The 22223-nt window shown below is 41.2% G+C and overlaps 1 protein-coding gene across 2 annotated transcripts in view; it reads right to left on the bottom strand.

Annotated features, from left to right (window-relative positions):
- Positions 1-1714: 1714 nt before the first annotated feature.
- SLC1A3 (solute carrier family 1 member 3) overlaps positions 1715-22223 on the bottom strand; it is an 80875-nt gene continuing 60366 nt past the window's right edge. For both annotated transcript variants that reach the window (XM_086361452.1, XM_086361453.1), the window contains 7 exons: positions 16809-17013; positions 13616-13658; positions 10313-10605; positions 7520-7753; positions 6725-6919; positions 5687-5821; positions 1715-4040 (listed from right to left, as the gene is read on the bottom strand). In XM_086361452.1, the coding sequence (XP_086217578.1) occupies positions 3836-4040; positions 5687-5821; positions 6725-6919; positions 7520-7753; positions 10313-10605; positions 13616-13658; positions 16809-17013 (1310 nt within the window). In that variant the 3' untranslated portion in view covers positions 1715-3835. The remainder of the gene's footprint in view (positions 4041-5686; positions 5822-6724; positions 6920-7519; positions 7754-10312; positions 10606-13615; positions 13659-16808; positions 17014-22223) is intronic.

The following is a 22223-nucleotide window of genomic DNA, read 5'->3' as shown; positions in this document are numbered from 1 at the left end:
AGACTTACCAAAAAAAAAAAAAAAAGAAAGAGAAGGGATTTTACTGGGAAAGAGATTTTTCAGCCTAGGAGAGAAAAATCCTGCTTGGAGAGGTGCAGTGGTGCTGAAGGGATAAATATGGGAAGCACGAATAGACTCTCAACTTCTCACAGTGCTGGATTGTAAGAAAAATTGTTAGGAGTGTGTTTACTCATCAGAAACATTAAAAAAAAAAAGTTGTGAATCTGAAAATTTTCCAAAGTTCCGTTTGTGAACGGATCTATGACCACCACACAGAGGGATCTATGCCGGCTTCCCCATCACCACCTTAGTCACACACCGACAGGGCTGCCATGTCCCTCAACCCTAATGGCATCTCCAGATCTTCCACAGGCTGATGACCAGCTTCAGGCGTGGCTGTGGAGGTTGGGGCGGAGGCAAAATCCAGCTTCAACTGGGACGGGAAGGAAACTGGTGACTGCAGGAAGAAGCACTTCCTAGGGGGGGATTTTTTGTGGCACTTTCCTGATTGCTTCTGTATCCAGAGAGTCCCATAGATGCAGATTCCCTTAGGGTGGCCAGAGCTGGTTTGATTCCCTCAGGTTGTGGGCATTTCCCCAGCCAACCATTCAAATATCATAGATGCCTTGTAAAAAGACTGGTCAAACAGTGATTTGTAAATGTTTTGGTCAAAAGATCCTTTAGAGAAACTGATGGAAATTAAAGATTGCTCCCATGCAGAAAGGCAAATGCCCAGAACTTTCCCTACAATTTCAAGGGCTGTATGAGCTCACTGAAGTCTTCACATGGATGATCTAGAACAGTGGTCCCTAACCTCTCAGGCACCAGGGATAGGGTTCATGGAAGACAACTTTTCCACGGATAGGGTGGTGGTGGTGGGGATGGTTTGGGATGATTTAAGTGCATTACACTTACTGTGCACTTTATTTCTAATCTAATGCCACTGCTGATCTGACAGGAGATACCATTACTGTGGCCCAGAGGTTGTGGACCCCTGATCTAGGGGTTTTGTGGACCATACTTAAGAGACCCTCCTCTAGGTGGCTGCCACCTGCTGGTAGAGGGTTAGATTAAAAGGTCTCCAGACACAACTTTAATCCGGGCATTCCATGGTACTGCCTTTCACTTCTTTATTAAAAAGCATGACAGAAAAAAAAAAAAAAAGCCAGTTATTCATAATTCATACTTTATGAATAGAACGGTTCACCGGCACATTGGCTGTTTCTGAAATATCCCTTGAGATCTTATTCAGCTCTTTTCACAAATGGCAGCAGTCATCACATAGATAAATCTACCTAATTTGAAGGTCAGACAGGAAATTACTTTTTTTTGGAAGAACCACTGGTGGCATTACACTCTTCTAATTAATCCCAACATGGAAATGATTCACTCTATTGCAGAAATCTGAATCTGAAATGAACAAGTAAATGCAGGCTGTTAAAGCAAAATGCTTCCCTCACCTCCTCCTGTTTCCAGCTTCAGTTTTAGGAGCTGGGCAGGGAGAGTATATCCTTTCTGATTTTCTTGTGTTTGGGTTCCCTAGCTGGGCCTTCCAAGATTTTACCTAGTAAAATCTAAAAAAAGAAAAAAACCAAACAAACCAAAAATCTGCAAGGCATCCTTCCCAGCATTATCCTGACCTTACTGAAATACTTCCTTGAATGAAAACTTTATTTTCCTTCAGGGAGAAGAATAATAACCACATGCAAAGATATCATGTAAAACTAATTTTTTTCTTTATTGAAAATACATCTACAAAGTAACGCTTCTCAGTCCACACTGGGTACAAGTGATATGCAGAGCCTGTGATGGGCTGGCGAGAGGGTCATCTCAGAGGATCTGCTTTCCCTAAGAGATGGTTAGTATTAAAAAAGATCACACTGTGTAACAGAGTTAATTTGACATGGTTAATTTTTGCTCTACTGGTGTCATGACAGCCATGGATAATACATTAAGTTTTGTAGTGTATTTCCCAAATACAGCCTTGACATTAAATGGTTATTCCACCACAGCCTAACGTTAACTTTTGTACACACGTAATGCTTGCGATCTATATAAAAATATCTCTAATTGTGTATCAGAGGATGTATGTCTATATTTTCAATCTGTTAGCATAATTAAGTCCATTCTTCACCATTTTCAGTCAGAAACTCAAACACAGTTGGTATTGTCTGACAGCTCCCACTTCACATCTTTAACTGCATATTCCTTACAGGGTAAAAAAAAAAAAAATTAATCTCCTCTAAACCTGGTAGCTGCCTTGCCTGAAACTAATGCCCCAATGTCTTTTTTTTTTTTTCTTCTTGGAACCACGCTGACATGGCTTCATACCGATTCATCTTCTACTATTTCTCTCATGGACAAAAACACAATCAAATCAAACACCACTCCAGCTTAAGATTTTGAATGATTTTGTGAGTGGTGTTCCAACACAAAGAAATATCTTGTTTTACTCATTCTGAGAACTTTTGATGAGAATCAAAAACCTTTTCAAATAAGAGACCACCCACCTGACTCTGGGACCTCTAGTAAAGACAGAGCTCATTCATTTAACTTGTTTAAAATAATATAAGAAGTGACCTTATATTTTAATCTGCAGACTTCCTTAGGGAATGATTTTTGAACTGAAGAGAAAACGTGTTTCAGGTTTAAAAAAAAACAAAACACCTTTTCCTTAAAGATGACTTATAATCTTGGTGTTTTAAAATCCTCTGTTTATAATATCAACCATGCTCCATTCTTTCCTGGCTGGCTCTTTAGTGTTCCAAAGTAAGATGGGTAAGCACCCTTGCCAACTGATAGTCTTACCTTTTATTTTCTAAAAGTCTATGGTCAGTTGAGGAGTGGTGGGAGACATCCTTCCCAGAAGAATCCCTTAAGTTTGGGAAGAAAGAAAGGAATACATCCCCTCGTGGGAAGAACTAAGCAGAGTTTCATGAACAACTCCACTCCTGGAATGCCTCCAGTCTGGTGACGTGTAACTGACATTTTGGACTCAGGACCTCGTAAACCACACAGCCATCCCCCCCACTATTTAGAAACGTTCATTTGCAATGAATGTCTGCTTTGAAAGTCCCATGCTCCATGGAATGATCCTTGCTACAGAACACTCTGAGGGGAATTTGAGGAATCTGATGTTCTTTCATGGTGCCACCTGATGTTTGGACTGGAATCAATCATAAAGGCATCTAAGGAACTTGCTCATTTTATAGATGGGAACACTGAGGCCTAGAGATAAGACTTCATAACTTCCCCATGGCACACGGAAATTTCTCTTCACATGCCTCCTTACAGCTGTGCTGTGTATTAATATTGTCCTGCTACTAATAAAATAAGGACACAAATCATAGGAGAAAGGGGGGAGGGACCCTCTTAATATCCAACTAATAACCCATTGCTGATCAATTTGTTTTGTTTTGATCCTAAAACTGAATTGTATTCTGAAGGATTTTTCCATTCTGAAAGTTGATTTAACACCATGATTTTAGCTGAGTATTTGTTTTGAGTCTTTAAATTATAAGATCTATCACATTTACAGGATTGTGTGCCACAGAAACTTGTAAGATCTGATCAGGACTATTTTTGATCTCAGTACCTTATTAGATAAGACTAACACGAAATGACTTAAAAATTTCAAGGCTGGGATGAAAACTATACATTTTGGCCACTGCAAAATCCTCCCTTGATTTTGGATGAATACTTCCCAATCCTGTCAGGGCAGGGAGGAGAAGGGAGGTAAGGGGCTTACTGGTGAGAATGAGTTGTAATGAGATGGAAATATTGTATACTGGTTTTCAAACACCTGGAGCTCAAGGAAGCATTTCTTTGTGTTAGTCTACATCTTGGTCTCACTGTCCATGGATTTTTCAATTTCGCTTTCCTGGGAAATCAGCTGATATGGTTTCTTCATTTCATTCTCTTCAATCACTGAGTTACCCATTTCGACATCCCGGTTCTTCAGTTCATGTCGTGACAAGTGTTCAACAATGCCGGCTCCTAGAGAGTCTCCCAACACGTTGGTGGTGGTGCGAAGGCGGTCCCTGGGGAAGAGCGCGGAGGAGTGAAAAGCGAGGCCCCAGTAAACATCAGGAGCTTTCAGCTCATGTTCTGAACTAGCCAGCTAAGTCATTCGGGGCATCTCTTAAGTTCTGCTTCCCCGTTTCCTTCTATTTAAAATTAATCTTTGGTTCTCTTTCCTTCCTTTTACCAGAAGGTCTCAAATTGGACTCTAGAGACCCCTGGGGGTCCCTAAGGTAAAAACAATTTTCATAATAATGCCAAGATATTATTTGCCCCTTTCCATCTCACTTTCTCATGAATGTCTATCTAGTGGAGTTTCTAGAATATTACAAAATAACACAAAAGATAACAAAAGAGATTGAAGGCAGAAGCAGTTAGTCTTGTATTAAACTAGATTTTAAGGAGATTTTCAAAGATGTAAAATGGTGTCATTCTTTTCCCTAAATTTTTGGTTTGGAAGATGGTATTTTTTTTTCAGAAAAACGTTATATATGTTAACATGTAATGAATTTAGTATTGTAATCTTTAAATGTATTTAACATTTTAAAAATGCCCAAGCTTTTCTAACATGATGAACATTGATAGATATGACCCATACAGATAAAAAAGTTTGGGGAGTCCTCAATTTTTTAAATGTAAAGGGGTTATGAGACTAAAACCTTTGAGAACCACCAATTTACGCTATAAAAGTCTTCACATGAATCGAGTAGGACTGTGGGGCAGATAGTGGGCCGAATGCTTCCTACGTACCACTGCATTTAGTCCTCGTAGCACCACTGAAGACATTCCTGTCTTCGTTTTACAGAGGAGGAAACTAGGGTGGCCGGGTACCCTCCCAGTATCACATGGGGCAGGACACAAGCCCAGATCCGAGTGACTGTGGATCTCTCGCTTCAGTTAATTACCCCCCTCCCCCACCTGATAATGCCTTGAGCACACTGAGCTTCTGCGGTCATTGGATCTAGCTCACAGCGTCTATGTAGACTATCACCTACTGCGTCCTTCTAGGCTTTCAACCTGGGCATCCTGGGGAGAAATTCTGTAAGTGGAAGGGAAAGAAGAGGAGTGGAACGTGTCAGTCGAAAGGGTGAGGGGAAAAGGGCAGAGGGATGAGCCCTAGAGGTTAGGGTCTAGGGTATTGTTCTTGGAATTTTCCCCAGAGCCAAAAATCAATTCTACTTAATGACGCCAGCTCTCTTTTCACTGTCTTTGGGGACGCCCCACTCCCTGCGGGGATCAGATGGGAACATCTGCCCTGTATTACGCCATTGGAATGGGAAGCACAAGGAGAAAGTCTGAGCCAGCCTGGGAGGCCCACATTTCTGTCCCGGCCACCATGGGGATGTGTTGTGCAATTCAGAACTGACTTCGCCGATTTATGTTGACTTTGCAGACAGTGGGTTTCCCAATCCCCAAATGGCTTTATGGAGTGAGAAGGGTAACAGCCAGATGTGCCCTGTGGGCTGATAAGGGGGTGAGTGTGCATAGAGTCTGGGACTCAGGCTCCAGATAGCCGTCGGGATCAGGCAGGGAGCACGATAATTACAGGCCAAGCTGCCCCTCTTCCTGGAGCCCTTTGGCAGGGGTGCCAGGCTGCCTGGTGTCCTAAGACGACAGAGGGGCCCCCACGATGGCAAGTCGGATGATGCAGCCCGAGTGTACTCACAGGAACCAGTCCACTGCGATGATGAGTGTGATGTCGTCGGTGGGCAGGCCCACAGATGTCAGCACGATGACCATGGTGACCAGGCCTGCCTGAGGAATCCCAGCTGCCCCAATACTGGCAGCCGTGGCTGTGATGCTGTTAGAGGAAGTCCCCAAACAGAAAACCTTTGTTTAAATCTCCCCAAATAGAGAGCAGATCCTATAAAACATGCACAGTGGTGCTGTATGACTTGCCAAATTAAGGACACATTTTAGAAAAACGTAAATGAGATTGTTAAAAAAACCCATTGAGTTAATAAGCATATTAACTAATACTTATCAAATGCCTACTATGTGCCTCCTGATATGTGAAGCATGGCTTACCTCATTTGCTTCTTGCAACAACCCTTCAAGAATTGGTCCTACTATTACAACCTTTTCTAAATAAAGAACTTTGTACCTAGATATTGGGTTGGCCAAAAAGTTCTTTTGGCCTTTCCCCTATGATGTTATAGAATACTTCCTCATGTACCTGAAAGTATTTCGTAAGGTCTAAAATACTGTATAGTTATAATAACAATTTATTTCTAATAATTCCTCTATCCAAGCAGAGGATTGTAAGGGATACTGAACTTGTATGGCCACCGTGGTCAGAAAAACAAATCAAATTTATGAATTCAAAAGCAAAATGATTTATGAACAAAGTTCTGTAGCACTATCAATATTTTTTACAGAGGTGATGTGAATTTCATTTGTAAGGCATATAACCCGTCTGGAACTCAGTTTGTTAAATATCTATTTGATAGGCTTATGTGACAATGTGAAAATGTTTTATGAGTAGATATAAAGTGGTATTCATAAAGTAATAAGTCTGTGGAAGAGACTGTTCACGGTTCCCTTACTTTGTCCCCCTTGTATAGTACCAAGTGTTCTATAGAGTAAGGGACCAGAGCTTGTGATTGTGTCAAACTGGGTGTTACCCTCATCTGGATGGCCCTGATCACTAGCTCATCATTTAAAGGCATTCTTAAGAAAATGTCATGTAGAATATTCCTGGTACCTGATTGTAATAATCTGTCCAAAGTTCAGTTCGAAGTTGTTAACTTGAGCAATGAAAATGGCAGCCAAGGCCTCATAGAGGGCGGTCCCATCCATGTTGATGGTGGCCCCCACCGGGAGCACGAATCTGGTAACACGTTTGTCCACGCCATTGTTCTCTTCCAGGCACTTGAAGGTGATGGGTAGGGTGGCGGAGCTGAGCACAGTGAAACAGGACATGTCAGTTGACCATCCTGACATGTGAAGCAGGGCGTACCTCATTTGCTTCTTGCAACAACCCTTAGGGAGTTGGTCCTACTGTTGTGCCTGTCTGTTTTAGTACTTTGGACAGAGAGTTCCTTCCTCTCCCATATTCTAAATTAAAGGGAACTAAGTCAGCACTATTATAAATAGGGGAGCAGGATTAGAACAGTGGGTCTCTTCACTGCATCATTTGACAGCTCTTCTGCTTCTAGGTTCCTCCATGAGGCATCGCTTGTGATTACTCTCCAACTCCCGCAAGAAGAGCCTGTGCCGACGCTCTGCCATCTCAGATAAAAGGCAACTGGACAAGGGAGATGAGAGTGGGCAGGAAAGGATAGTTGATTTCTATTTTTCTCCTAAAAGTGTGTATATCCAGCCATTCCCTAAATCCCAAATCAGTCTGATTAGCATCAGAGTAAAAAAGCCAATTCATGCATCTAGACATTTAAAACCTGGAAAAAATGCACCCTGCCACTCCAATCTGAAGGTTCTGGTTCAAAGTAAGTTTTGAAATATATTTTCTGATAGGAATAAGCCATGGATATATCTATACCTGGAGGAAGTTCCCAGAGCTGTGATGAGCGCTTGCAGCAAACCTCCGATGAAAACCCAGGGGTTTTTCCGCGTTACCAGGAAGTAGAGGAGGGGTAGGACAATGACAGCATGGATGAGCAAGCCCACGATGACTGTCACTGTGTACATGGCCAGCTGTCCCCCGATCACTCCCATGTCTTCCATCTCAACAATTTTCCCTGCAATCAGGAAGAGTATGCCCAGAGGGGCGTACCTATGTAGAAGCAACACACGCACAGTTGGAAGCCTGATTTCCAACAAACTATTCCACAGAAATTACCAAGTGATAAGAAAAAGTCAATGAGAGTTGATTTCCAAACTTTTCTGCCCAGGATACTATGAGGGCTTGCAGAAATTATGAACTTCCTTCTTTCCTTTTTTAAAATATAAATTTAAATATAAATAGTACTTTAGACTTTCCACTAACTCAGAATTTCTTTAGGTCACAGTTTTTTTTCTCCAAAGCCAAGAAAAACGGTTGGTTCAGAGGTTTTGTTACTTACCTCTTTTTTTCCCTAAATACCTCAGTCGCTTTGGGAGTCCTCAGATGCCATCCACTCTCCAAGCCCTCCCCACCGCTTCCTGTTCCCCTGCTAAATACCCTGAACAGTCAGAATCTACTGAACCAATTTCCAGACTTCTGGGCAGGGGAGAGGGGGCAGCATTTCCCACATCAGAGACTGATTCCCAAGCTAAAGCAAGATGTATACCATGCCATTTCAGTGTTCTAGATTTGCAGTCAACTCTCTTTATCAAGGACCACTTTTATTGGTTTTTCCTATATTACAACCTTGTTATAATATTACATGCGTGGTATTTTTTTTTAACTTAAATAAATGTATTATAAGAGGAAATTACATGTTACAGTGCAAATGAAAAACTAACACCATTTGCGATGAGTAGAAGGCAACCGTAAAATAAACTCACAGCTATCAAAGTTAATAACATGCATGTATGTACCTCCACAATCAGGTTATAAGTGCTCTAGTTAAGCAATTATTATCCACAGGCTGCTACCGCTATTTGCAATCCTTCTTCTAGATCTTGCTCTACATCTGAGCAAGAATTAACATCGGAGACATGAAATGGATTATACATTGAATCAAGGCTGTGCTGCCAGGCTTTCAACTCTCTTTGTTCGATGCATGCTGTAAACTACAACCCAACTCCCATTACCACAAACACAGAAGTCGATCACCCTTCAGGAGAAGGGTCTGTTGGGAACTGTGGAGGACTTCTTTCGTATTGAAAAATACAATGGTTCTTTTAAAAGCCCTTTAAAAACACAGGCCAGAAAAGTATAAGAGTACCTGTTTTCAGAAATGTAATAACTCAATGTTGAATGTGCAGGCGAAATGTACAGCTAGAAAAAGCTACATGTGAGGTTCATTCAGCAGCCTTTGAATAGACTTCTTTCATAAAAGAGGTGAAAGGTAGAGCATTTTAATAATATGAAGATAAATGTCCACTTTCAGCCCCGCCAAGGTTTCCAAGGAGGGCCCCAGCATTGCAAGGGGGATGCCTGTGGAGACCGCACTCTGATCATCTTTGTGTTTCCGACTTCATATCCATCTTGTACAAACTCCTGAAAAATGGATTCTCTGGGCTTCAGTGGCAATAAAAACCAAGGATATTTTTAATCACGTTGGTGAGTGCTTTTCTTAGGAATGGATGCCTTCCTGCCTCAGGTGCCAAGAGGGAGTCTGGATTTTAAATAAAGGATAAAAGGAAAGCAACCCTCACAGGAGGTTTAAACCAATCACTGGGTTCTTCCCTGCTGGGGAGAGTTTACTTTTCCAAGGTCAATGTTCCTCTGTGGATTTAGTCTTTTCCTTTGTCTCCTGCTCTCAACTTTCTTTGAAGGAAGTTTTGTTATAAATTGTGGCTTGGCTTTCTATAACACTTCCCATGAGTCCCTCACACTAGCTGCAGAAGGGCCATTTACACTTCCTTCTTAGGACTGAAGTGGAGGAGAGGAGAGCTCTGTTTTTCTGATGGTTCAGGGGCCTCGGCCTTTGCTTTTCCCTCTCCTGGGAATGTGATTCTCACCACTTTGTATAGCTAGCTTCTCCTGGTCATGCAGAGCTCAGCAAAAAATGTCATCCATCTCTTCAGAGGCCTTTCTGTCCCAACCAATGCAAATTTTAAGCCTCCTCCTCAGTTATTTTTTTTTTAATCACACCACATGATATTATATAAAATAAAATTATATAAAAATAAAATAAAATATTTTTATTTTATTTTTTCTCCATAGCACTTGTGACTCCAAGCATATGGTTGATTTGTTTAAGAATATAAGATCCGAACAAAGTCGTAGTATATAGCTCAGGAAACTATATGTAATATCTTATAATAAACTATAATGGAAAAGAATTTAAAAAAATGTAAGATCTAGGACATCCTTGTCTGTTTTCCTCAGTGCTATATCCATAGTGCCTGGCATTAAATGCTTGGTATACAGGAGATAATAAAAAAATACGTATTGAATGAATAGTTAATTAGTTGTAAAAGAGGAATGAGCAATGGGATGCCATCAGCACTGGAATAAAGAAGTTGACATCTTTCAAAACCAAGGAAGCAAACTATGAAAAGAGGTTCACAGATACGTTCAAGGCTACTACCAGCCCAGAAAGTCACTGATTTTCTTATGCTTACCCGGATGAAATCTCTGCAACTGGCCATCCTGCCTGGTGGCATCTTCCTCAGAACAGAACACAAGTTGATGGCAATAAGCATCTTCTATAGAGCATACAGAGCAAATGGAAATACATACCACATAATCACTGCTACCAATCTCATGATGGCTTCGTTGAGAGAATCAAAGAACTCTCGCAGGGCCTGGCCCTGCTCCTTCATGTTTCCAATCACAAATCCGAAGCACATGGAGAAGACAACTAGTCCTAGGGCATTGACCCCATTCACAGACCCTGGGACTGGGACTAACTCTTCTGTGATCCTCGTCAGAGTCTCCATGGCCTCTGACACATTGTTTATCACGGCGCCCACGAGTGTTTCGTTGGGCTGGATGGGCACTTTAAAGCTCCTCTTCTCATAGTTGGTTTTAAACTTAAAAAGAAAAGACACAACAGTGATGAAAGATGATTTTTCTTTTCTTCTTTGTACTTTTCTGCTCGCATTTTCTGTAATGATATACGTTACCCTCAAGTCAGAGAACTGTGTTACAGAAAGTATCTGTCTATCTATATCTATCATCTAACTAATCTGTGACAAACCTCTACTACTTCCTCAGTACAGACACACACACACACACACACACACACACTTAAATATACAGCAAATCATAACAGGAAAGAGGTTGAAGATGTTGGAGTAAACATATGCATGTTTCTGAAACCCTAATAAAATGACTATAATAGGCTTTTTAAAAATTAAAAGATATTCACAACAATTCCTGTATCCTCTATGGGTTCATGTTATGTGATCACTGGCAAATCACCTAACCTCCCTTTGCTCATATCCCATAGCTGCAAAACAGGGGTCACTGGGCTGACTCTACCTCACAGGGTTGTTGTAATGATCAAATTAAACAATATATGAGATCATCTGATAAATTTTAAAGCACAGATTTAATGTTGGCTAATGATACTCACAAATAAAGCTCTTCTGGAACTAGACTTAGTTGGCGATTTTGGTGACTATTAAAAATTTTAATATCCCCAAACAACATTCCTCCAGGTATTCCTGATTATATCAGTTCTTAAGCAGAAGTGTTTGATTGGTGAGGATGACAACCCACTTCTCAAGTCTACAGAGGAGTTTCTCCTCTTACTCAGGAAGTGGTCTTGAGGCTTCCCTGGTTGCCCAGTGATTAGGAATCCACCTGCCAATGCAGGGAACATGGGTTCAATCTCTGGTACAGGAGGATCTCACATGCTGTGGGGCAACTAAGCCAGTGTGCCGCAACTACTGAGCCTGCGGGCTGCAACCAGAAAGTAGCTCCTGCTCGCTGCAACTAGAGAAAGCTTGTGAGCAGCAATGAAGATCCAGGGCAACCATAAACAAATAAATAAATCTTAAAAGAAAAAAGGGAGATGGTCTTTCTACCAAAATGTCTGCATAGATGCCCCAGACAGAAGATGCTGAGTGTCTTCCTGTGGCCATTTGAAACAAGCCCATCTCTCTATGATTTTAATAAGAACAGAATTTCTGGCCTTCACACTGATGGTACTAAAGCACCAGAGAAAGTAATAATCTATGGATGCTGCCTGGATCTAGAGTCTAGGGGAAGAAAGCACAGCTGTACATGGAATGCTTGGCCATCACTTTACCAAGAGTACTGGTAAAGTATGGGAGACTTTTTTTGTGCAGTGGGAAACTATCATTTCCAAACAAGGACATGGCCAGCTGTCAATACTGTAGACGTAGCCCTAAACAATCTGTGGCACTGCTGGTAATTTTAACAAAGAAACTGGCCCCGTTCTGTCTCCTATTCCAGTCAAATCTGTGTTCAATTGGGGTGCTTATGCATTTTAGTGCACCCCAATTTTAGACTGTCTAGGGTGAATTTTCAATCCCAACTAGCCTTTCCTACACCTCCAACTCTTTCCCCTAAGACACAGTTTGCAGCCTACACAGAAATTGCAATCTCACTTGCATTCTGATCTAAGACAAATAGATCCGGAACGATACATTTGCTTCTCCTTCAAAATCGTGTAAGTGCTATCCAAAACCAAATATTGAATACAATAAATCCGTGTGAGTCAGCACTTTTCCCAGTGCTGCTAGAAATCAATGTTTTTGAATTCGTCCAGTGCCAGCTGACTAACTGGAAGAATCAGCCCCATGGTGCTGGGGTTGGCTGGCTGGATTGAAAGGGGATTATTATTTATGGTTACAGTTGTTTTGAATAAAAAGAGTTAGATTTTGCCTTGTCAGCCTTTTTTTTTTAAAGAAAGAATTCTGTTTGAATTTTGCAGTATGTGCAAAATTGACTATTAAAAACGGTCAATACAGATTTTAAAAAGGGAAGAAAAGTGAAGAGTGGAAAACTTGGCCTTCCATGGGGTCAGGGTTTGGTTTTGTTTATTTTCCACATCCCAAGCACAGGGGTTAGGGAAAGTGACACCATCTGGGGAAATGTTTGGGAACTACTATTTAACAACTATAATATTTAATTGTTTCCCTCTTAATATTTTGGGCAACAAAGCTTTTTTTTAATTCAATTGAGGTTAGAATGAGCTTTACTCATTTTATCCCCTAATAGTAAAAATGTATTTGTGTGTTCAACACAGAGAGCCAAGGGTTGCTTGGATTTGGTGCTAAGAAGAACTGACGCTCACTACGGCCTCCTGGGAAGTGTCGCATCAGCCTGGATACTGCTTTCCAGGAAGGGGAACAGAATGTAGAAGCAGAAAGATGACAGAATTGGGAATCAGCACAACAGGTTTGAATTCTGGGTCTGGCATTTACTACTTGTGAAATCGTATGCCTGTTACTTGACCCCTCTGAATGATCACAGATGAGTTGCCTCATTGATGAAATGAAGACAATGATACCCATCATATTTATGTGAGGAGTAAATACAACATTAGTGCTTGGCACAGAGCAGACATCCAATACGTGATGGGGCAATCCTTTCTGACATGGTTCCTCCTTTAGAGTCCTTTAAAGGCCCTCTACAGACTTTTAAAAAACACAACCCACTGACTTTTAAAATCAAACCCAGACACTTGAATAATCTCCCTAATCTTTGAAGCAAGTTGTAAATATATCTTATACTGGAGTTTGTGTGCTTGGTGAGCTTTTGTGTATGCGATATGGAGGAAGGGAGAAAGTCTCCTGATTAGCCTTCTTAACAATTAACAGCGACTTAATGAACCATTTGTATGCAAGACATATAGTGTCTGGCAACTAATAAGCCTTCAATACAAGGGAACACCCCTCCCTCCCCTCCCAATTCCCCAGAAAACTCTAGTGCTTTCCATCTAGTTGGCAAAGGAAGTTTCTTATTGCAGGGAAACAGGAAAAAAAAAAGTAAATTCAATTAAAAAGACAGCCACACTCTGTTTGCCAAAGAGGAATTTCAAAGGGGAATTCATGGCTGTAGAGTATTTACCTGTTTAAAGCAAGCTTCCACCAGATTTGGAGGGAACATATTCCTGCAAAGAAAATAATGATCACTTGAAACTTTTCCAAATAATAAATTAGTTCCTTAAATACCTTTTCATTGTGTGTAAGGTAAAGATTGCATCCAACTAAGCGGCAGATGGAAAAAGAGACAGATTTTGGTAGATAGTTTTGAAATGGGACACAGGTCATCCCCAAGTGTGGTCCATGTAGTTCATATTTTTCAGTTTAAGTCCCAAATCCAACTCATCTGTCCTTTTGTCAGACAAATGAATTTTTAAAATTCAGACATCAAACCCTGCGCCCAGGAAGAACCCAAGTGAAAATGGAAATACCTTTTAGCATAAGCATTCTGGTTGACTGGGGGCAGGGGGAGGTCATTAGGGGTCATTCAATAGGGGTCATTTTAGTATCACGCTGGGTGTTTAGGGACCAAATGTTCTGAATCAAATGTCATGGTCAGACTGTGGAATTTTATTCTCCACAAAGTCCTCCCAAAGAACGCTGGGGGGTGAGATAATGACTCTGAATGGTTAGAGCTTCTAGCCCTTTGGTAACCAACAGGGAGATGGTCCACAGAACTTGAAGTTGGGGTCCAGGTGGCAGAATTTGTCATTTCCTTAGACCAGTGTCTGTGCTCATGGTGGGGAAGGAATGAGAGTCAGCACTCTCATTGGGGAATTTCTAACCAGCTGTGTGACCTTGGGTGACTCGTGGCGTCCATGCAGGTCTCAGTTTGCTCATCTGTTAAAGATGAGATGGGTTTAACTATCACCAGGGCTCCAGGATGGAAGCCTGTGGAGGAGACATGACCTGGGCAGCTGATCAGAGCCCGAGATTCCAGCAATTGTTAAGTCATCGATCATATGTTAAGATTATAAACTCTTGTCTCTTCTTACTGCCTGGACCATCCTGTTTCTTTGTTCTTCCCATCTATGCTCTATGGGTCTGTTTCTATGAACCCTGAAATAAATGTTTAGGAGGTTCCAAGATAAATGCTCAAACCCGGTGTGTGGGGGAGGACAGGCTAGTCTTATACTTGTCACTGGGGCAAGGAGGGGCAGAAAAGCATCAGAGAATGACAAGTTCCCAACTCTTTAAACAAGGAGTAGAAATTATACAGAAAGAGAATATAATAAAATACCCCCAATCCAAACTACCTGAAGGTAAAGTCCCTGAAAAAAATGGTGAAAAGCTTTAATTAACTGTAGGAACTAAATAAAATCATTGTCATCAGGTGCCAACTTGATATGAACTAAAACAGAATGGCTTATTACCTTCAGATAACTGCCATTAACTCCCTGGAAAAGGCTTTCAAGAGGGGGCTGTATAGTGCTTACACACAGATGCTACAAAGTCAGTCGTGGTAGGTATTGAGAGGTGCTGCTGAAAGGTCCTTTGCTGCCCAACTCACTCCTGAACCTACCAGCCACGGACCCATTCCTTGAGATGGCATGGGAGACTGAGTTGCTAGGAGGAGCGCTTTCAAATGGTCAGTGGGGAATCCTAGAGTAGACATCTAGGACTGGCAAGCCAGTCACTCTGCAAGTAGGTCCATTGGAAAATAAGGAGGAAAGAGCTAGGTTTGGGAAGACAGCCTGGATGGGCTGCTGGCTGGACTGTTGAGCAGGTGGGACATCTCTAGGTCTGTGCTAGGGTATCTTCCATTTGCCCTTCTCCATCTACCCGCCATCCTGCTCTGTGCCTGCGAGGCTGCCCCGTTGCCTTCTGGCTTCCTGTTGTGTTTGTCCAGTGGGAGGTGCTGACAGATCACAGACAGAAGTGGGAGAGAGAGGTGGATGTATAGGTTCTTCCAGCTCTCTCTCTTGGCAGGTTGGGCAATAGCTCCCTTCCTCCAAATTAGAGCTCCAGCCCCTGTCCTTGGTGACCTTTTCCAAGGCTACAGCTCATCCTGAGTTCTAGGAATAGCTCCCTTCCTGACCTCAAAGCAACAGGTGGTAACAAAACAATTTCCTATTGCTGATAGTCCCCGAGTGTCTCACCATCACTTGTAGGCTCCCTTAACCCAGCCCACACCTTTGCACGCCCTGTTCAGTGATCCTTTTGAGCCTGCAACGCTTCCCTCCAGGACCTGACCCATGCAAAAGCAAATGTGGATAGACAGCAGGCAGGGAAGTGCCAGGATCAAATTTAGGCTTACTTCTCAGTTCTGTGTAAATCAGACTATATCATTGGGTCTGTTTCAAGTACTAGATAAAACTAATTTGTAATCAGTATACAGTTTGTATATAAAAACAATGCTAAAGAAGTCATCCTTTAATCTTTTATTATTGATTTGCCAAATCCTTTCTTCATAAATAGTACAAAAGGAAAACCTTAGGACAGGTGAGATCAGATGATCTCTAAGGTCCCTTTTGGAAATGAATTGTTGTGTATAATGGATGGTGATACAGATCACAAGTTCCAAATTAGAAGAGTCCAATGAACAGGCTATACTTGAGGGAAAAAAATAGCCTTAAACAGTAAGACTTGAGAAAGGTAGGTCAAGAATTATTGAAAGGCATTATGCTAAGTGATATAAGTCAGAAAGAGACAAATACTATATGATTATCACTTATACATGTGGAATCTAAAAAGTACAGCAAACTAGTGAGTATAACACAAAAAGCAAACTCACAGACACAGAACTAGTGGTTATCAGTGGGGAGAGGGAAGGGGGAAAGGGCAATACAGGGGTTGAAGAGTAAGCAGTACAAACTGATAAGTATAAAATAAGCTACAAGGATATACTGTACAACACAGGGAATAAAGCCGGTATTTTATAAGCAAAGTATAACCTGTAAAAAATTTTGAATTTCTATGTTGTACACCTGTAACTTATGTAATTGCACAACCCTATACTTCAATAAAAAATCATACACACAAAAGAACTATTGATATTAATATTCCAAGATGAGCTGCACAGTTAAGAGGACTGAGTGCTCAGATTCTGAATCCTAAAAGCAGGGCTCCTAAATCTTTATCTTTTCCTTGCTCTTTTTATCTCTTTCACATGAGATCAGAAAACGGATCCTTACTTCCATTTCTGTTACATGTGATCTTCATTTCAAGCCCAGCAGGACTGGTTCAGTTGGATACCTCTTCTAGGGTTTGATCAGCTCCCCACGAAAGAGGAGAGGTTGTCAAAATATACTCAAGAGGATGGGCTTGCAAGGACGTACCTGATCAAGTCCAGGAAGGCGTCTGCAGCTGTCACTTGTACAATTTTGCCTTCTCTGTGCATGTTTTCCTTTGTGCCCTTCCCAGGATGGATGATGATAACAATGATTATGCCAATCACCACGGCAATGATGGTCGTAGTCATGTAATAGACTACAGCTCGCATCCCCATCTTTCCTGATGCCTTACTATCTAGGGCCGCCATTCCTAGGGAAGGCAAACAGAAGGAGATTTTCAGGAAATCAGTTCAGGGAATTGTCCAGTGGAAGGTAATGGGAAGAGCATTTCCTTTTTCACTCCCCAACCCTCTCCCACCCGACAATGGGATTTTATACATGTTATGAGAACTTGGCACCAAATTGAGTCAGGGCATCACAAAAGGTGAAGGGGAAAAGCCATAGAATGGCTAGGCATCAGCTGTGTCAGCTAACACGTGATCACCCATTTTCTGCCCCAAGAGTTGATTTCACATGACTCTCTGATGGTTTGAAGGGGCAATCAAATTCTTTCCTAGGTTGCTACTAGTTGGGGAAGCTGTGAGTGTGAATTAGTGAGTATTGTGTGTGTGTGTGTATATGAAGAGATACCTTAAAAAAGGTTTCTGGCAGGATAATCTAAGCATATTTCAAGTTTTGAGCACTCTGCAGACTCACACAGAGTAACTACCATTAAATTCTTTTATAAGAATTATTATTTTATGTATGTACTTGTAAGTTTTTTTTTTATTTTTAATGTAAAATTTAAGCTATTATTCTATTCACTTACTGAGTTATCCTCAATTTACATTGATAGTAGGCCAAAGTTCTCAAACAGCTTCTCTTGTTGTTTCATTTTATCTCATCTCATCAACAGTTTTTAAAAACAGTAATTTTGGTGGGGTTCCTCTCATTTTTGCTCTCTGCCTTCCTCCACCTTGTCCCACAGGCCTGGCATACCTTATCTCATGTGAAACATTCTTCCCCTCTTTTTCAGGACATCTTCAAAGTCTACCTCAGACAAGGCATGATCCTCTGTGAGAGAGGAGGCATGATGGTGAATGTTTCCCTAACTGTTCTAGCAAATGGAACACATCTCCATGCCTCTTGGGATGGAAAAAAATTGGAAATAACCCAAAACTCTCAAAAGATTAAGTTTTCATAATCATAATATGGGCTCTTCTGTTTCATTAACCATTTCTTCATTTGTCTTTTTTCTTTCTCCCCCCCAAACTCCCTAAAACACTAAGATTCAATTATAGCATCATCCAATCGTAATTAATCAAACTATTTTCTTTATTATGCAAAATCATAATTTTATAAATATATTAAAAGTTTACACTGTAGCTCAGTGATCAGTATCAGACTCTAACAGTGGTTCAATATGTAGGTAGTGACTCTGTTTATATCAATGTATTTAGAGTAAGGTAAAGTATATTGGATAATGTCCATGAATGCCAGATAACTGGCTGGGTTTGCCCCCAAATCTTGATAATGGTAATGAGCTTATGTGGGAATTGAAGCCATGATCTCCAATTTATAATTTCATGTGTATTTGAATCAAATCATTCATAATTTTCATAATAAGCATGTAGTACTTGCTATATTCTTATTTTTAACAACAATCTATAAGGCAGATTAAAAAGCAATTAAGTAAATTTCTCAGTTCTTAGTTAATACCAAGTAAAATGAAGTGGGAACTTGAGCCCAGATCTTATGTAACTGAATTTAGTGTACTTTCTGCCCCTGAGAAAACCACCTACAGCTCCCACAAACGAGAAGGCCAATTTTGGTTTTAAGGCAGTGAAGTTAGCTTCTTTTATCCTTGCCCTAGGCTTCTTGAAACCTAAGGTTAACACCCACTTGTGAGGTTGGCGCCACTTCAACACTTTACCATCATTAGAAATGGGCTAATCTGTCCTCAATCCACGTGGTCCCATCCCCCCAGGTTCATCCGCAGGTCTCCTATGGTGTCTCAAAATATCTTGGCTTTCCTGTGCTTGAAATCATTTCTCCCAGAAGGGGCCCACTCTCTTTCCCATCATTGCCTGAGCTCGTCACCACTGAAGCCTGCAATTCTTCGGCGGGCGAGTGGTGTGGGCACAAAAGGCCGGATATCTCTGCTAGGGGTACCAGGCGGCAGTATTCTCTTCCTCCGAGATGCTTTCTTTCCCTCTCGCCTTCTATTCTGTGGTGCTGTTCCGTTCTCACGCCAACTCTTCTCTGCCGCTCCTGCCCACTACTCCCGACCTATAGCTATTCAGAGAGAGCGCTAAGTGGTCAAGGCACAGCACTGGAAACCAACGTGGCAGACAAAGGAGGAGGCTTAAATCTCCCTCCCTCCCACCATGGGGGAGGGCTGGGCACTGTTATTCCGGAATTCACAGCTACAGGGCCATCAGCTCTAGGAAACAAAGTTTATAGATTTTTTGTTTTTCTTTTTTTAAATAAAGTTAATAAAAAAAGAAAACCAGTGACTTTTTACTCCATACTTTCCAACTGTGAAATAGATGAAGACAAACACGGAAGCATTTTCTTTAGCAATGAGCCCAGAGAGAGAATCGATGGTCAAATGAGAGGCCTCACCAACCTCTGCATATTGACCCTGATCCTGTGAAAGAGAATAAAGCAGCAACTGCTAACGTTTTAGAAAAGGCAGGGGTGTGTGCGGGTATCTTTATTAACCAAATCTCCATGGAGGTCCTTCTTCTAAAGGGGTCTGGTGTCCCATGAGGGGCTGCTTGCTGACTTCTGCTCTGGGTACCCCAGTGCCCCTCCCCTCCTCCTTCCAACTCTAACCTCTCCCCTTTTCTCTGAGTAGGGTCTGTCAAACTAAAGGGGACGCTAGAAGCAAAGCCACACACTGTCATCAGGGCAAAGGTAGGATGGATGTGGACAATCTGTCACAACACCGGGTCTGCAAGAGAACAGCCTCAATGCTGGAGGAGCAAAGGAAATGGAGGAAAAGCTCTGGAAGGCAAAACTCCACACGGGCAGGCTGTCATTCTTCCTGTCTCTCACCCCAACTCTGGGGCCATCTCCTTTCTCAAGCCTCCCGAAATTCCAGACAAAGCGCTGCACACAAATGTCAGAGTGTCTGGGCACAAGAGTAAAGCACTAAATCACTTTACAGAAAAGGGAACTCTGGCAGGAAGTGCTCTAAATGTTTGAGAAGGGGGAAGTCTGCATGGAGCCTCGTCATTTTAAAATATATGGAGGAAAAGGGCACTGGGGTGAGGGCGAACGAGGTCACTTGGGTATGCAGGTACTCGTGGGAGTATGTTATGACGACTCTGTGTTCATCTAAATACGTACGTGAGAAACACATTCCAGGGCAAGTAGTAAAGAGAATGATCTTAACTGGTCCCTTTTTCCTCATCTGATCTGGGCTTAGCTGAACCAACCCTATTCAAGACATCCTGACATCTTTATTATGAAAACAATCTGTCATCAGAATTGAGATCCTCTTGAACCCCAAGAAATACTATATTGCCTATTAATTACAGTTCTGCCATAGTTCTTCCAATTACAGTGACATGTTTGTAAGTTTATATGTTTTGTATATTTTGAGTTAACTTTTGTGCTGATCCACTAAATCACTCACCAAATTCTTCCTCTCACCAGTGGCACATCTAATTTCATGACAACTGTATGTTGCAGATATTGTTGATACCATTTTAAAGGTAAAGAGACAAGAGACCAGAGAAGTTAAATCACTTGCCCAGTGTTGCACAGCTAGTAAACAGTAATGGCAGGATTTGAACCCACACTCATAGGGAGTACCCTTTCTACTATATCTCAATCCTTACGGACAAGCTAGGAGTCACCCACGTTTCATGCACTTTTATCCATACTAGCTTTCTCTAACTTTATTGCATTTGAGTTCAATGTTGAAATGAGCCATCTGGCTAGAAGAAATTTGCATACAGGGAGGTAACTGTGGAAAAACTCTGACATTTCCCCACCTTGGGGGGAAGTGGACCACAGTGGTCACCAGAAGGACTAGCTAGAGAGCAGATCAATCCGTTCAAATTCCTCATCATTCCTAGAAAAAGAGCCCAGAATGTGTTCTAATGGAGCACTGAGGATCATGGATATTTGCTGACTGTGGGCACACGGATCTTGTCTTCTTTTCTAAAAACAAACCCATCAAATACCAGTTGTCAACAAAGTAATCAAGTCAACTATACTCCAATAGAAATTAATTTTTAAAAAGTAATTAATCATTCATGTCTGCAAACCTAATATATGTTTACCAATGAGTTATGCATCTAAAAAAGACTGAACAAGACATTCTCTAGAATGCAAAAGATTTAGACTTTGCTTCAAACACCTGAATATTTTAGGCAGCAGTTACTCTGAAGAGAGAGGAAGAGAGTTTCTTAATGCAAATGGGTTAGTAAGCATTTACCTCTTTATTTATGAAGATAATGTTTAAGTAATCAGTTTAGCACAACAGAAAATGCATGAAATTCACGTTTTGGGGCAAGATGGGGATGGGGAGAGAGTGTTCAATAAATACGTATATGGAACTCTTGTAAGTTTATTGTAAATTAGATTTCTTCTGGTATAATATTTGGTATGACTTATTGGATAAATGAAATATGTATTCAGTCAAGTTATTAAAGGGTAACATATAAATAATGTCAAGTTCCTAAGGCTCTACTCTTTGCATGGATTTTATTCTCCCATCTGCTAAAAGTCTGTCTTATACGTTAATGGGTCTCAGTATATTCTTCCAACGATTCCTATTTCTGGCTCTGAAATGTGAAATCTAAAGAAGAAGCCTTCTGCTATGAATGCTCTTTCTACTCACCCTCATGGTGTTTCATTGTTCTTTCAGGGCCACTGGATCAGGCCCAGAAAGAATGGAAAAGGGAGGGGGTGGCAACTGCTGCCTCAAGAATATTGCTCTGTTTTAGTTTTTTATTTTAGATATACTCCTTCTCTACCATGGGTTTCTCAGACATTTATCTAATGAAAGCCGCCTGTTCTCAAGCCTCCTAGAATTTTAAGACGGGCAAACTTATAACAAGGAAATCAAGGATGAGTGGTAGTATATACCGTATTCATGTGATGTTTTTTCAATAAGAAAAACTAAACTCTAAAAAATACAACGTACTTCATATTTACAGGCCGAAAAAGGAGCTCTTGTGTCCTAGAGCATCTGCCCATTGCTGGAGCAAGGGCACCCTGGACCCTCAGCACATACAGCAGGAGAAAAAGCTCTGAGGAAAGGTGTGAGGGGGTGGGAGTGAGCATGGAACAAATTGCTGTAAATATCCTTCTAAAACTACGTGAAGTTTTTTTCCTACTGGAATATTTTCTTCCAGCTTCTTTATAAACTAGATTGGAAAAAAAAAATAAGTTCGATGATTCTAGGGGTTCTAGAACAGAAGGCAAATCTTAGTTAGGTTAGAAATTGTATCATAATTTTGCATC

The sequence above is a fragment of the Bos grunniens genome, chromosome 20 (assembly GCF_055505025.1).
Source record: "Bos grunniens cultivar Pamir isolate PY7600 chromosome 20, Bosgru_T2T1.0, whole genome shotgun sequence".
Lineage (NCBI taxonomy): Eukaryota > Metazoa > Chordata > Mammalia > Artiodactyla > Bovidae > Bos > Bos grunniens.
This window is presented reverse-complemented; position numbering and strand designations above follow the sequence as displayed.